The 15,220-nt window shown below is 39.4% G+C and overlaps 1 protein-coding gene across 1 annotated transcript in view; it reads right to left on the bottom strand.

Annotated features, from left to right (window-relative positions):
* GRIN3A (glutamate ionotropic receptor NMDA type subunit 3A) overlaps positions 1-15,220 on the bottom strand; it is a gene marked incomplete at both ends in the record, with an annotated part of 149,463 nt that overhangs the window by 39,381 nt on the left and 94,862 nt on the right. The window contains 2 exons of the mRNA XM_082655896.1: positions 4,250-4,365; positions 10,486-10,631. Coding sequence (XP_082512022.1) covers positions 4,250-4,365; positions 10,486-10,631 — 262 coding nt within the window. The remainder of the gene's footprint in view (positions 1-4,249; positions 4,366-10,485; positions 10,632-15,220) is intronic.

Below are 15,220 nucleotides of genomic sequence, written 5' to 3'. Positions count from 1 at the left end.
TTAAAAATGGGTTTCCCTTACCCCCAGCACATCAAAGTGGAGAGAGAAGTATGTGTGAGAAGCTGAGATATACGAACGCTATCTATCCTAGGATAATTTATAATGACTTGGTCTCAATCTATTAATTCAATATAATGAATAATAATAATAATTTATTGGGCACTTACTGTGTGCTTGTACATGCTTAACATACATTATTTTACTTACTCTTCACGACAACTCTGTCATAGATGTACTATTCACAAACCCATTATGCAGATGAAGAAGCTAAAGAACAGATTAAGTGACTTGCCCAGTGTAGCACAGTTAGTAACAGAAACTCTATTCTAACCCAAGTACTCAGACTCCAGAGCTAGTGCTCCAAACACTGTATTAAATAATTAGTGGAAAGCAAGTAACAGAACAAACTCAAAAACACGCAGAGTCTTCAGCAGAAAGGTCACAAATCAGTACTGTGCAGTTCCATTACTCTTTCTTCTCATTTGACCTTTACTGTCAGCTAACTCCAATGCATAAATTTGGGACATGTATTCATTTATCTCAACACTTTCTTTTTTTCCAGAGCACACAATATGTCTTCTTGTCCCTGGTGTATGGTTTTTAATATGACCAGAGACTTTCCACATGCTCTTGAATTCTTAATAGTTTTGGTTTGCTGCACTGAAGACTTAACAAAAAGGTTTCAAACTCAGTGTGGACTATTATCTTTCATTTGTCCCACTTGACCTTTAAGCCTTAAATAAATGCAGGATGGTGAAGTTGGGAGGGGTATTCAGTAGGCACACCGAGTTGATATAATGTCGTTACTACAGAGAGCGAATGTATATTCAGCATGAAGGAATCAATGGACTCCGTTTTCTTTCCTAAGTTCCCAAAGTCATTTAAGCATTTTGGAAAGTGTATGCAGACCTTCAGGGTGCTTTTGATTACCTACAATAAGTGAATTAGGTACTTATTTCAAATACAACCTAATGATTATATAATACGTAATACATCATTTATTACATAACTGTTATATGCTTTGCATTATACTAGGTCCTATGACAGGATACAGATAGACATATGAAACATTCCTGTAAGCTAAATGGGTAAAAATTGTTCATAAATTGCTTTTATGATATATTTATGCCTATGAAGTCTAATTAATTAATAATAAAGTCCACATTTTCATAAGTTCACAAATTCTAAATGTTGCTAAAGGAAAGCATATAATATTTTTTTAAAATTTCATGAAGAGAGAAATATTCCATAAAAATCTATGAGATTAACTTTTTTGTTAAAAGCAGCAATCAAGACTTTTACTAGTATCTCTATCATGTTGTTTTTAATATACGTGTCCTCCCTTTGTGTTTTACAAAGTTCTGCTTTTAGGTTGTAAACTTGTTCACAGAGGCAGTATTGAATTAAAATTTCTGATTTGCACCTCACCCAGAATAAACCTGCAATGGTTTTTTTAGAATAAGCCAACAATGATGAGACCGTTCTCTGTATTCAAATCTGTAGTCTCTCTGCTCTCTTGCAGAGAGAGCACTTCCTTGCACCATTTTGTATTTGTCCCCTTTGAAAACAATGTGGTATCTGGAGATGATGGGAACTGCAAGACACCAAGTCTCAGGAGCACAGATGGAAATGTAAACAGGAAACCAGTGGGGAGTTAATTGTGTGGCATCTGGCACTGGGGTCTAGCAGAGGCAAACAAGCCATCTCACCACTGCCTTTTGACAAGATAGAGTTGGCCCCTAAGACAAAGGTGGAAACTAGAGTCCTTCATTCTTTTGCCCACTACAAATAATTCATTGTTAACAGCTGCTATTGGCAAAAGGGACCTCAATTACCCAGTGCATCTAGGACAGAAAAAAAAAAGTAACATCTCTTCCATATCCCTAGATGCCACAAAAAATGGGAATTTTCCCATTGTTACATCAAAATGAGGTTATATAATGAATGTTCTTTGGTTTTCTAGTTCTTCCTTGGCTTTTCTTTTTGTGGCCTGCTACATCAGACTGTCATCCTTTTTTTTTTTTTAACATCTTTATTGGAGTATAATTGCTTTACAATGGTGTGTTAGTTCCTGCTTTATAACAAAGTGAATCAGTTATACATATACATATATTCCCATATCTCTTCCCTCTTGCATCTCCCTCCCCCCCACCCTCCCTATCCCACCCCTCTAGGTGGTCACAAAGCACAGAGCTGATCTCCCTGTGCTATGTGGCTGCTCCCCACTAGCTATCTGTTTTATGTTTGGTAGTGTATATATGTCCGTGCCACTCTCTCACTTTTGTCACAGCTTACCCTACCCCTCCCCATATCCTCAAGTCCATTCTCTAGTAGGTCTGTGTCTTTATTCCCATCTTACTCCTAGGTTCTTCATGACCTTTTTTTTTTTTTCTCTTAGATTCCATATATATGTGTTAGCATACGGTATTTGTTTTTCTCTTTCTGACTTACTTCACTCTGTATGACAGACTCTAGGTCCATCCACCTCACTACAAATAACTCAATTTCGTTTCTTTTTATGGCTGAGTAATATTCCATTGTATATATGTGCCACATCTTCTTTATCTGTTGATGGACACTTAGGTTGCTTCCATGTCCTGGCTATTGTAAATAGAGCTGCAATGAACATTTTGGTACATGACTCATTTTTTTTGTTTGTTTTTTTGGGGGTTTTTTTTGCGATAACGTGGGCCTCTCACTGTTGTGGCCTCTCCCACTGCGGAGCACAGGTTCCGGATGCGCAGGCTCAGCGGCCATGGCTCATGGGCCCAGCCACTCCGCGGCATGTGGGATCTTCCCGGACTGGGGCACGAACCCGTGTCCCCTGCATCGGCAGGCGGACTCTCAACCACTGTGCCACCAGGGAAGCCCACATGACTCTTTTTGAATTATGGTTTTCTCAGGGTATATGCCCAGTAGTGGGATTGCTGGGTCGATGGTAATGTTTTTTTAAACATCTTTATTGGAGTATAATTGCTTTACAATGGTGTATTAGTTTCTGCTTTATAACATAGTGAATCAGCTATACGTATACATATATCCCCATATCTCCTCTCTCTTGTGTCAGACTGTCATCTTAATAGAAGATCCCTACCACTAAATCTCTCTCTTCCTGAGTTCAATTCCTGGTTCAGGTGGAGGTAGCTTTGCCTGGAGAGGGGATTGATTTCTCTTAGGAGAAGTCTTGAAGAAACAGCATCAGCTGTTACATTCTCATTCATCACAAAAACGAAGACTGAAGTAAAAAATTTGCTGTTGTGTTTAGGGTAGACAGGGACCAACTGTGGTTGGGGAATTGGAATCTGAATAGTCTCGATATACTAATTTACATACAGGAAAGTATAGTTTTCTGGAAATAGAACTTGGGCACCCCCGTGGGATTGTTTCAAGTCAAAGTGCTTTCTGACAAGTGAGTATGGCTTGTTTTGGGAACCAGCATGTACTGTCAGAGGAGGGAAGCTGGGAACTGGGAGATGTGAAATTTGCTGGTTCAAACTACCAGCTCCATATATCAACTGTTGTCCAGGATGCGAGGAGCTACTGACAAAGCAGTCTTTCTTTGGTCTTGAAGTTTGATTGATTGGTTGACCAAATTGAAAGCAAAAATTTGCTGCCAGTGGGAAGAAAGACAAACTCAAGGTCCCAAACAAGGTTTTGTTTAGGACTCTTAGAGGTTACTAAACCACAAACGTTGATTTTTTTCTACTTATTTTTCAATTAGTGGAAACATTTATTTAAGGACCATGAGATTTGGATTCTAATTCCAGTATTAACATCTAATTGTGTGATTATGAGAAAGTGGTAAAACGTCTCTGGGTTTTCTTGTGGATAAAACTGAGTAGACTGGATTAAATCAACACTGGGGTCCTTCCAGTTGTAATGCAATCATTCTAGTTTTAGCATCAGATTCATTACAGGATTTGGACATTAGAAAATACAGATTAAATTAAAACTGGACTCCCTATTTATTATACTGTCACCACTCCCAGATATCTAAAGCAACATTGTTTGGATAACAATGGCGTTTTGGTGGTTGTTTTTCTAACAATTGGATAACAATATGTTTGTGGAGTAGGTAGAAAATAAATACCTAACTTCAGCAACTTAATAGCTGAGTGCTTAAGAGCTGAAAATGAAAACAAGGGAAGATGAATAGCTCTTTGCCTCTGACATTGGCATTTGTGACTTGCTAGGTTGGCAAACTGAGCACATTCTGAGTAAAAGTGAATCAAGAATGACTGATTAATACCTTCCATGGCAAATGGCTTCCCCACAGTTAGAAGTTTGCAGTCAGCATCTACTGACACTTCATAATCCAGAAGGGCTTTGTCCATGATGAAGGCATCTAGTTTCTCTGGATCATTCCTATGTTTAAGACGAAGAGAAGAAAAGTGAAAAATGATTCATTAATAGACAGGAAACACTAAGGCTGACAGCTAGCTTTTGTTTAGGGAACAGAAACCTGGACAATAAGGGCAGTACAAGCTGGGCAGCTGCTGGCTCTGCCTTGCTGACATCTCACTGACCTGCAGAGAATAGACCAGGGGAAGCAGACACTCTTATAAGAGAGCATGACATCTTTCCAGTGGATTCATCTACCAGTTTCTTTCATTACTTCTAAATCCAACAACAAAACCAGAGCGACTATGAATTGAATGGGAAGGTAAATAGTCAAGGTTCATTTCTCTTACAATAACTGAATGACTTCTTTGTGTAAGCATTGTATTTATTGTTCTCCATACATTTTACCCCTTATAATAACCTTGAGGGGGGTGGTAGTATCCCATTTTAACAGATGGAAAAATTCAGGCTCAAAGAGTCAAAGTAACTTAATCCAGTCTACATAGCCAGTAAGTGTTGGAGCTGGGGGTCTCATTAATCATTGTGTGAACATTTTTAATTCTTTCTGTCATGATCACTATCATATTCTTCAGAGATCAGGCGTTATTTCATATTTGGGAGTACGTATTAAGGAAGTGCAAATAAGAGATCCAGCACTCTTGGGGAAAAGGGAGTTCAGGTCTCTTTAAAGTCCATAGACTGGTGTTCAGTAAATGGAATGGGAAGCATATGTAATAGATCTTTGTAATCTGATTTATTAATATATCTCCAGAGATTCATGTTTCACTCCCATCCCAGGAGGCAGTTCAGGCAAAAATCATTTAAAGGCAGTTGTTTCTGGACTATATCAGTGAGTCGGCTGTAGGCTGGGCTCAAGGTACCAGCAGACATCCTTGTGCATCCTTCATGTGTTCTCCCCAGTGTTTGGACATAGGCACAGAGATGGTCCCAAGGAAGGCAGTCAGCACTGGCTCAGCTCCACTTACAAAGGTGGCAAGGGAGGATGAGTTTCAAAGGGAAATGTTTAAGGTGTATGCAATGACTCTTGTTTTCAGCTACCTCAAACTTTTTTTGGAAAGATATAGGACATATGTCCATTTAATAAAGGCTTTCTGACCCTCAGTGCTGTCCAAACAGCTTAGCAAAGAGAACAACTCTTCTCTATCCCATCTGGGTCCAGTCATTCCTCTCTTAGAGCCAAAAATGAGGCTGTTGGAATTCAATACATAGCAGTAGCTTCTAAACTCAGAGGAGAACATGGCTAGGACCCATCAAAAATCTAAAAGAGAAAGACACCTTTAGACATCTCTAAGATTCATCATTGAGCAGCAAGTACCTTTTTGATGGCTTTTTCTGAGCCACACATGGACACACATTAAGTAGGTCAACATCCCTTCTTAGTGCCAATGACCATTGCTTCCTCTCTCTACTCTTTTAGGAGGTAAAATAGGCACTTCAAAATAAATCCCTTTTCCAGGGTTATTGAATTTAAGTTACAGTGAGGCCTATGTTTAACTATAGCCAAAATGAAAAACATCTCCCAGGTCCAGAGCTGTGGGAAGCTTCTAAAAGGGCTGGGGATAAGAACTGTCTCCTGGAAGCTGAAGATGAGGAACCTTAACGGAATCCTGGCAGTAAGATAAAAGTCAAGCTGAAAGATGCTTCTCCAGTCAAATCTTGACTCTCACAGTACCAGAATGTACCTTGTGAGCTACACAGGAACAAGTTACCATTTACTAATACTCTGCAAATATTTGTGGCAGCAATAACAATACAAAAAATTAGGGCTCAGTTTTTCTAACCAGTATTTCCTGAGGTCCATCTCAGTGGTATCCCTAAATAACTCCTCATGATTTCGAATTGCAAAGTGAAGTTATCTATGGCAGGTCTCTATTGCATAGTAAGGCAAGAAGCAATTAGCTCACAGACTCCCATGGGGCCCTGAGTCACTGGTGAGGAAGTGGCAGTGTTTGATCCAGGTATAAGGACCTTCTAGACTGGTTGAATCATCCTTATAGTTGGCACGGCCATGGCCTACAGTTGTTTCTCCCATTATAAAATCATGCTGTCTTTTTGAGCATTCATTTAATAACACATATACCACAAAAACCATATAAACATACTAAAAGTAATTAATACTTTATTAGGGATTAATTTATTGGAATACTGTTACCTCCGAAAGCAGGGCCCTAAGTGAGTAGGATGAAGCCCAGGGGAATTCTGATGGGAGAGGGGAGGGACAGGTTTAACACAGGAACCTGTCTTTATAGGCGACTCCAAGGGTTGTGCTTGCAGGTCAGGGCACTGGAATGTCAGGGGGTAACTTGAAGACTGGTTGTTTGGAGTGGTGGCTAAGAGCATAGGCTTTATCTGAGAGAAGCCCAGAGAGAAGAAGGCAGAGGGCATTGATGATAAGCTCTGTTCCAATTTCACCTCAATCTATGAGTCACCTGGGGAGCTTTTTAAAATGCAGATTCTGGGACAGGGCCTGAGAGTTTGCATTTCTCACATGCACCCAAATGCTATCTGGTACACGGATGCTGCTGAAACATGGACTGTTTTCTGAACACCAAGGACCTACTTTCCGGTTTTGGTTTCCAGACTAGCCTGCAGCAGTGGTTGGATTCTAGAGACCTGGTTCTAGTCCTGACCCTGCCACTTGCTAGCTGTATTTCCATGGACAAGTTGCTTCTTTTGGAACTCAGCTCCTTCATCTGTGCCTGTTTTCCTACCTAACAATTTCTCCCCAGGCTAGAGGAGGGCCAACTCTGAGCACTTGGGCCTTCTAGATGAAGCCTCCAGAATAAGTGAATACCCTGAGTGGAATGCAACTGGAGACTGCAGCAGTGGCTTATCTCACCCTTTCACACTGCCATAAGTGCCCAGTTTGTCAGCCATTACTATCTAGCGGGGAGCCATTGCTGTCTCCCTGACATCTTATTCTTTTTCTCAGCCATGAATTTCCCTAAAGGAGAGGATAAAGAGGAGGAGCTGGGAGGCAAAGGAACGCTAAACTCTGTGTCAGAGAGGGACTCTAATGTTTTAATGTTCTTGCAAAATTGAAAGTGCCATTTCATAGCGCTTCAACACTATATATAACTCTGCAAATCTGAGAACACAAGGCTTCCTTTCTAGACTCTAGCTTAGTCCATAAAATTGTTTTAGGGGCTGATTACTACAGCTCTTGAGAAACACTGAGCCCCTATGTCCCATAAAATTATTTATTTCCCTTTCTTAAAAAAAAAGTTTGAGGAGATGCTACCAGAAAACTACTAGAGCTAATCAATGAATTTGGTAAAGTAGCAGGATACAAAATTAATGCACAGAAATCTCTGGCATTCCTATATACTAATGATGAAAAATCTGAAAGTGAAATCAAGAAAACACTCCCATTTACCATTGCAACAAAAAGAATAAAATATCTAGGAATAAACCTACCTAAGGAGACAAAAGACCTGTATGCAGAAAATTATAAGACACTGATGAAAGAAATTAAAGATGATACAAATAGATGGAGAGATATACCATGTTCTTGGATTGGAAGAATCAACATTGTGAAAATGACTCTACTACCCAAAGCAATCTACAGATTCAATGCAATCCCTGTCAAACTACCACTGGCCTTTTTCACAGAACTAGAACAAAAAATTTCGCAATTTGTATGGAAACACAAAAGAGCCCGAATAGCCAAAGCAATCTTGAGAACGAAAAAAGGAGCTGGAGGAATCAGGCTCCCTGACTTCAGACTATACTACAAAGCTACAGTAATCAAGACAGTATGGTACTGGCACAAAAACAGAAAGATAGATCAATGGAACAGGATAGAAAGCCTAGAGATAAACCCACGCACATATGGACACCTTATCTTTGATAAAGGTGGCAGGAATGTACAGGGGAGAAGGGACAGCCTCTTCAATAAGTGGTGCTGGGAAAACTGGACAGGTACATGTAAAAGTATGAGATTAGATCACTCCCTAACACCATACACAAAAATAAGCTCAAAATGGATTAAAGACCTAAATGTAAGGCCAGACACTATCAAACTCTTAGAGGAAAACATAGGCAGAACACTCTATGACATAAATCGCAGCAAGATCCTTTCTGACCCACCTCCTAGAGTAATGGAAATAAAAACAAAAATAAACAAATGGGACCTAATGAAACTTCAAAGCTTTTGCACAGCAAAGGAAACCATAAACAAGACCAAAAGACAACCCTCAGAATGGGAGAAAATATTTGCAAATGAAGCAACTGACAAAGGATTAATCTCCAAAATTTATAAGCAGCTCATGGAGCTCAATAACAAAAAAACAAACAACCCAATCCAAAAATGGGCCGAAGACCTACATAGACATTTCTCCAAAGAAGATATACAGACTGCCAACAAACACATGAAAGAATGCTCAACATCATTAATCATTAGAGAAATGCAAATCAAAACTACAATGAGATATCATCTCACACCAGTCAGAATGGCCATCATCAAAAAATCTAGAAACAATAAATGCTGGAGAGGGTGTGGAGAAAAGGGAACGCTCTTGCACTGCTGGTGGGAATGTGAATTGGTTCAGCCACTATGGAGAACAGTATGGAGGTTCCTTAAAAAACTACAAATAGAACTACCATATGACCCAGCAATCCCACTACTGGGCATATACCCTGAGAAAACCAAAATTCAAAAAGAGTCATGTACCAAAATGTTCATTGCAGCTCTATTTACAATAGCCCAGAGATGGAAACAACCTAAGTGCCCATCATCGGATGAATGGATAAAGAAGATGTGGCACATATATACAATGGAATATTACTCAGCCATAAAAAGAAACGAAATTGAGCTATTTGTAATGAGGTGGATAGACCTAGAGTCTGTCATACAGAGTGAAGTAAGTCAGAAAGAAAAAGACAAATACCGTATGCTAACACATATATATGGAATTTAAGAAAAAGAAATGTCATGAAGAACCTAGGGGTAAGACAGGAATAAAGACACAGACCTACTGGAGAACGGACTTGAGGATATGGGGAGGGGGAAGGGTGAGCTGTGACAGGGCAAGAGAGAGTCATGGACATATACACACTAACAAACGTAGTAAGGTAGATAGCTAGTGGGAAGCAGCCGCATGGCACAGGGATATTGGCTCGGTGCTTTGTGACCGCCTGGAGGGGTGGGATAGCGAGGGTGGGAGGGAGGGAGACGCAAGAGGGAAGACATATGGGAACATAATGTATATGTATAACTGATTCACTTTGTTATAAAGCAGAAACTAACACACCATTGTAAAGCAATTATACCCCAATAAAGATGTTAAAAAAAAAAAAGTTTGAGGTGCCAAGTCTTGTTGTCCTTTGGGGATATTATTGTGTTTGACAATAGAGAAAACAGTTTCCTGGTGCTGCACAATTCTAGGGACTGGAGTTTGAATGTATGTCATTGTCCTGAGACCATCAGGCAGGAGAGAGAGGACTGCTTGCCTGCATGCTGTGGTGCTTATCAGGAGCCATTCATCCCCTTCTCCCAGGCAGACTAGATGAGCAGACCCATAACTGCACCAACCTCTTTTGCATTCAGCTTCACTGAATTACAGGCTCTGATAATCTGCCATGGTAATGTGATTGCTCTTGATTGCTTCTCATAAATGCCAATGAGAAGGATGCAGGCATGGGAATCATTGCCTTTTATCTTATTTTCTTTCTACAGGAAAGCTCTAAGATAAAGTCCACTTCCTTGTGATAAGAGGAGACAGTCCACATGCTTAGAGATTCACTGTGAAGGAAAGGGTTGCTTTGGGGCACTTTGTCCTCTGGCCACATTCCCTGAGTGTTTGATCATTTCAGCACCATTGTTTTCCCAAGTGATGTCGAACCAACATTTACTTCCCCCACCATCTGCTACACTAATGACTGCACTGGCACTTTGATCAAAGCTACGGCCAACTTGGGACTGTGCAGGAACTAGTAAACTAGGTCACATAATTAAATGCACACTTATTCCATACTGCCTCCTGGATCTCACATGGTGTGAGATATTACTGCGCACACAATGGATATATTTAGCTATCATTTTAAAAAACCGACAAACACTACATCAATAGCAAGACTTCTTTTTCATTGAGAACTTTTTGGATGCAAGAGGTTGACGCTCACTTCAGATACTCCACTCCATCGGGTGTGGCTGGTACATTGTATCTTCTCATATACTCATGCATCTCTGGGAAGCTTTGCCTCACATAATCTTCAGCACTGCTTTCCCGGACAGTTCCAAAGCGGAAACCTTGAGAGGGATGATGTAGCTATGAGGCAGAAAAAGAAGTGTCTTTAATGTAAATTCTTAGAGTTGTTTTCAAAATTTTCTTTTCCATCATTCTTTGGATTCTAATAATGACTTAGGATTTTTCAAATGCACACAGTCATAAACAAATTTCCATGTGCCATGTGTACATGCTCTTTCATACAAGCTTTCACATAAGTAACTGTTCTATCTTCACATAAATAATTGTTCTATCTTCAGAAGCAAACAGATGGAAACAACAAACACAAAGTACAAAACAGCTTTCTCCTTTATATTGAGAACCTGTCAGAATTCTTTAGAAACTATAAAACGGTGTATAGAATCAAACTTGGTATTAAAAATTGCTTATCAGACAAAGCATAAAGTTAAGATAATAAATTAAAGATTGTGCCTTTCCTTAGTTAGAACTACACAAAGGCCAAGTTAAAAGCTTGCATCCTGGGCTTCCCTGGTGGCGCAGTGGTTGAGAGTCCGCCTGCCGATGCAGGGGACGCGGGTTCGTGCCCTGGTCCGGGAGGATCCCACATGCCGCGGAGCGGCTGGGCCTGTGAGCCATGGCCACTGAGCCTGCGCATCCGGAGCCTGTGCTCCGCAGCGGGAGAGGCCACAACAGTGAGAGGTCCACATACCGCAAAAAAAACAAAAAAACAAAAAAAAACAAAAAACCTTGCATCCTGAGATTGAAATATACATGACCCCAAAGAGTGAATACATCTCTTTTATGTTTATTGGTCTTTATGCTGCAGTATATTTTAAGTTTGTTGAGTTTGTTTTTGGTGTAATTACAAAATGATCTCTTTCCTTTAAATAACTGTGTTACCAGTCATGCTGTATATTTGCTCAAATGGAATGGTATGTAAGACAATTAGGAGCAACAGAGGAGGAGGGGAGCAGGAATAGATCCAGTAATGGCACAGTTCTCTAGAATGTAAGACCTCACAGTGAGGAGAGGCAGTGTACTGGGAGTCCTGTAGAAGCTTTCTGTCACTAAGGATAATAAGAATACAGCACATGAGGCAGTATAGTTCATGGAAGTTGTACAGAAGTGTTAATATAGAATCTAGACTTATTTAAAATATAAGAATGAACTGGAATTGAGCTGTATTATGAAAATAGTCGAATGTACTGTAGTAAGCAGTATATTAGAGATTATACTTCTCCACAATTGTTATGTTAAAGTTCTTTAACTTTTTTGTTCTGCTTCGTGTTAACATATTTGATATCATTGGTTCTGACTGAAGCCTTGGGGACAGGAATTCACTGATGGGCTTCATGGAGTTTATAAGTCTCCTGAAATTCTAGGCAACATTTTATGTAAATATGTGTTTGTAATTTTCTTCTATAAGGAAGATAGTACAGAGTTTCATATTTTTTTAAATAATTAGGTTTTCAAGTTGTTTATAGCCCCTACAGGTTAAGAAATCACTGAATTTGGTAACAAATAACTTATATTTGAAGATTAATTAGTTTTGACACACACCAAAGGTCTAACAATATGGCAATAGTTAAATAAATTATATGCCACATCCTTATAGAATGTTATCTAATGTATAAATCATGTTTGTGAAGCCTATTTAATAAAACAAAGCAAACGCTCATATGACAAATTGAGAAAAAGCTTTGTTATGGTCTGATCAAAATTAAATATGTATATAATTATTTTAAATGCTATGAACCCCCCCCACAGGTATCATATATGTACACACACACACACACACACACACATCTTGGAAAAAATATATCAAGATATTAACAATGGTTGTTCCATTGATGGTGAAACTACAGGTGTATTTATTTACTTATAGATTGTTTATAGAAGCATGCCTCATGTTTGTAAGTTAAAAAAACCCTTTATTTTACAACCAGTGAAATAAGTAACTCATTAATTTATTCAATAATCTTTTGGGGCAACTTTGTATAATTTTCAAAGTTACTGGGCCCACAAAGGTAAATACCTGCAATCATTGCCACAAAGGGACTCACCACTTGGTTTGTGGTATTTCTTTGGATATCCCACTGTTGAGCAGGTGATATGGCAAACCCTTGTGTTCCATACACTGAACAAATTCTAATGTTTTATGCCAGCATAACCTTAATGAGGCATCAATAATAATAATAGCTAACATTTATTGAATATTATGTGCCAAATATGTTTACCTGCATAATCTTGATTAATCCTCATAAAAATTTTATGAAGAGGGCTCTATTAATACTTCCTTTTTAAAGATTAATCAACTGAAGCTCAGAGAAATATAGTAAGTAATAAGTAAGAGTAAGTAATAAAAGTAATAAGATCACACAGCTATAAGTAGAAGGGACTGGATTAGAACCCATGTCTGTTTGACTTCAAAGCCCACGCTGTTACCGACCACATCACCCTGCCTTCCAGCTCATGGCAGCAAATGGAGAGAAGATGTTTATTAGAATGAACTCACTAGTCTTTTAAAATATTCTCCTTAAGCCTTAGGCCTAGGCTGCTCTCACAATAGCAAACTGCAGCCCTATGGCTTGAGCAAGGCAAATTTATCAGCATTCTGTTTGTTCAACACCTATTCATTTTTTAAGGCCTAGAACAAGACTCTCTGTATGAAGTCTTTGGCCTTATCTAGCTTCACCCTCCTATCCAGGAAGAACAAAACCAAAAATAATTTACTGCTTATTTATCTGTGCTGATACAGCACCTTGAACATACAGAATATGTAGGCTAGGTACTTATTTAGCCATCTTTCACACTTCTCATGCCTACCTCCTTTGAGCCTTCCAAGAAACTTATGAGGTATTTCTATTATCTTCCTTTTACAGATAAAGAAACTAAAGACTAGAAAGTTTGTTATTTGCCCAAGGTCATAGAGCTAGTAAATGTTGGATCTGGAATTTGAACCCAGATAGTCTGATGGAAAATAGTGAGCTCTGAACACCATGAACAGAGCTTCTGACACTATGTCATACTGACTGGGTCTGGTCATTACAAAACTTGCTACTTATGTGACAGGCAGTGAGCTAAGGGCTTTGCACATTTTGAATTCTCACAATAATCCTGCAAGATAGATGTTATTTTCTTATTTTACATATTAAGATGCTGAGGTTTGGGCAAATTAATAATCAAATTCTCATAGCTAGCCATTAGCAAGATTCAGCTTATTCTTTTCCCTAACATGCAGACCAGGTTTCATTCATCTGTGGACCACAGTTACCTATTATGACGCTTGGCACCTTGATAAGGGCTCTATACATGTTTGTCAAATCAATTAATTTTACCACTATTCTTCTATCCTCTCTTCAACCATTTAACTTCTATTCATCCTTCTATTCTCAGCTCAGTAATCACGTCCCTAACTTGCTGTCTAGGCCAGATGCTCCTTTCCTAAGCCCTCATAGCACACATACCTTTCTTTTGTAGAACTTATTACAGTTGCACTTTTAAAATTTAATTGTGTAATAGTTTAATGTCTAGACTTTCAGCTTCTTCACTGGACTGGAAGTCTATGTAAACCATTTAATTAACTGTTGTATTCCAATGCCTTTTACCACGTAGTTGCTCAATAATATGCTTGATGAATGACTGACAGATTCTTTGAACCACAGGGAGATGAGAGCTTTGTCATCCCACTAAGCACAAAAGGGACTAATGATATAGCTTACAACTCAAGCTTTTGAAACGAACCCTCCTTTTAAGGTAAAAGGGTCTTAGGTCAGTAGTTAGAATACTTTTGTCTTACACATGAAAATCATCCTTTTTAGAAGTCCATTTTCTCACATTATGCTGTGACACTATCTTTATGGCTCATGAACTATTTCTAGGCAAACTCTGGACCTCTTTTCTTTGCTGAGTGCATCAATACAGCACTCCTTCCCAAGACACTGGAGGGAGTTGTGAACCAGCAGATCAAAGCTCGGAATTCCAGAGGAGGACTAGCTAGCCCTTTGTGTTATCTCCTTTTCATGTTTTCCCGCTACCTTTTGCCCATGGGCTCCCACATCTCCCTGACATGGCTCTCATGCCTGTGAAGGAGCAGTTTTGAGAATGGAAAGTTCCTTCAACATTAACATAAATAACTAGGTTCTATGGGAGGAAGAATTTTGTTAGTCTGACAGGAACCCCACTCTAACCTGGAGATGTATTACAAACACTGCCACTTCTGCAGTCCAAGCCACCATCGTTTCTGCCCTCTGCACATTCCCTCTCTTCCCCTCCAATTCAGTCAGGGTAACCTTCTTAGAGCCCAAAACTGATGATGTCACTCACTTGCTTAATACCTATCAATGGCTCCCCATAGACCTTGGGATGAACTCGAAATTCCTCACGTGGCCTCAGCATGATCCTTCTCCTGCCTTCTTCTCTCCAGCCTCTTCTCCGCACTCTCCCCCTGGCCTCTAAGCTTTAGCCAGTTCTCTCAGTTCTTCCAACATATACTTTTTACTTGATCAGAGCTCTTGCCCATAGCCTTCATTCTGCCTGGGATGCTCTATCTCCTCAACCCTAACTTCCCTTTGTGTAGCTAACTCTAAAATGTCACTTCCTGGAGAAGGGTAGAGGGAAGGGATAGTTAAGGAGTTTGGGATTGACATGTACTCACTGCTATACTTAAT

Source organism: Grampus griseus (genome assembly GCF_964374135.1).
Source record: "Grampus griseus genome assembly, chromosome: 6".
NCBI lineage: Eukaryota > Metazoa > Chordata > Mammalia > Artiodactyla > Delphinidae > Grampus > Grampus griseus.
Note: the sequence above shows the minus strand (reverse complement) of the source record. Positions and strands in the feature narration are given on the sequence as shown.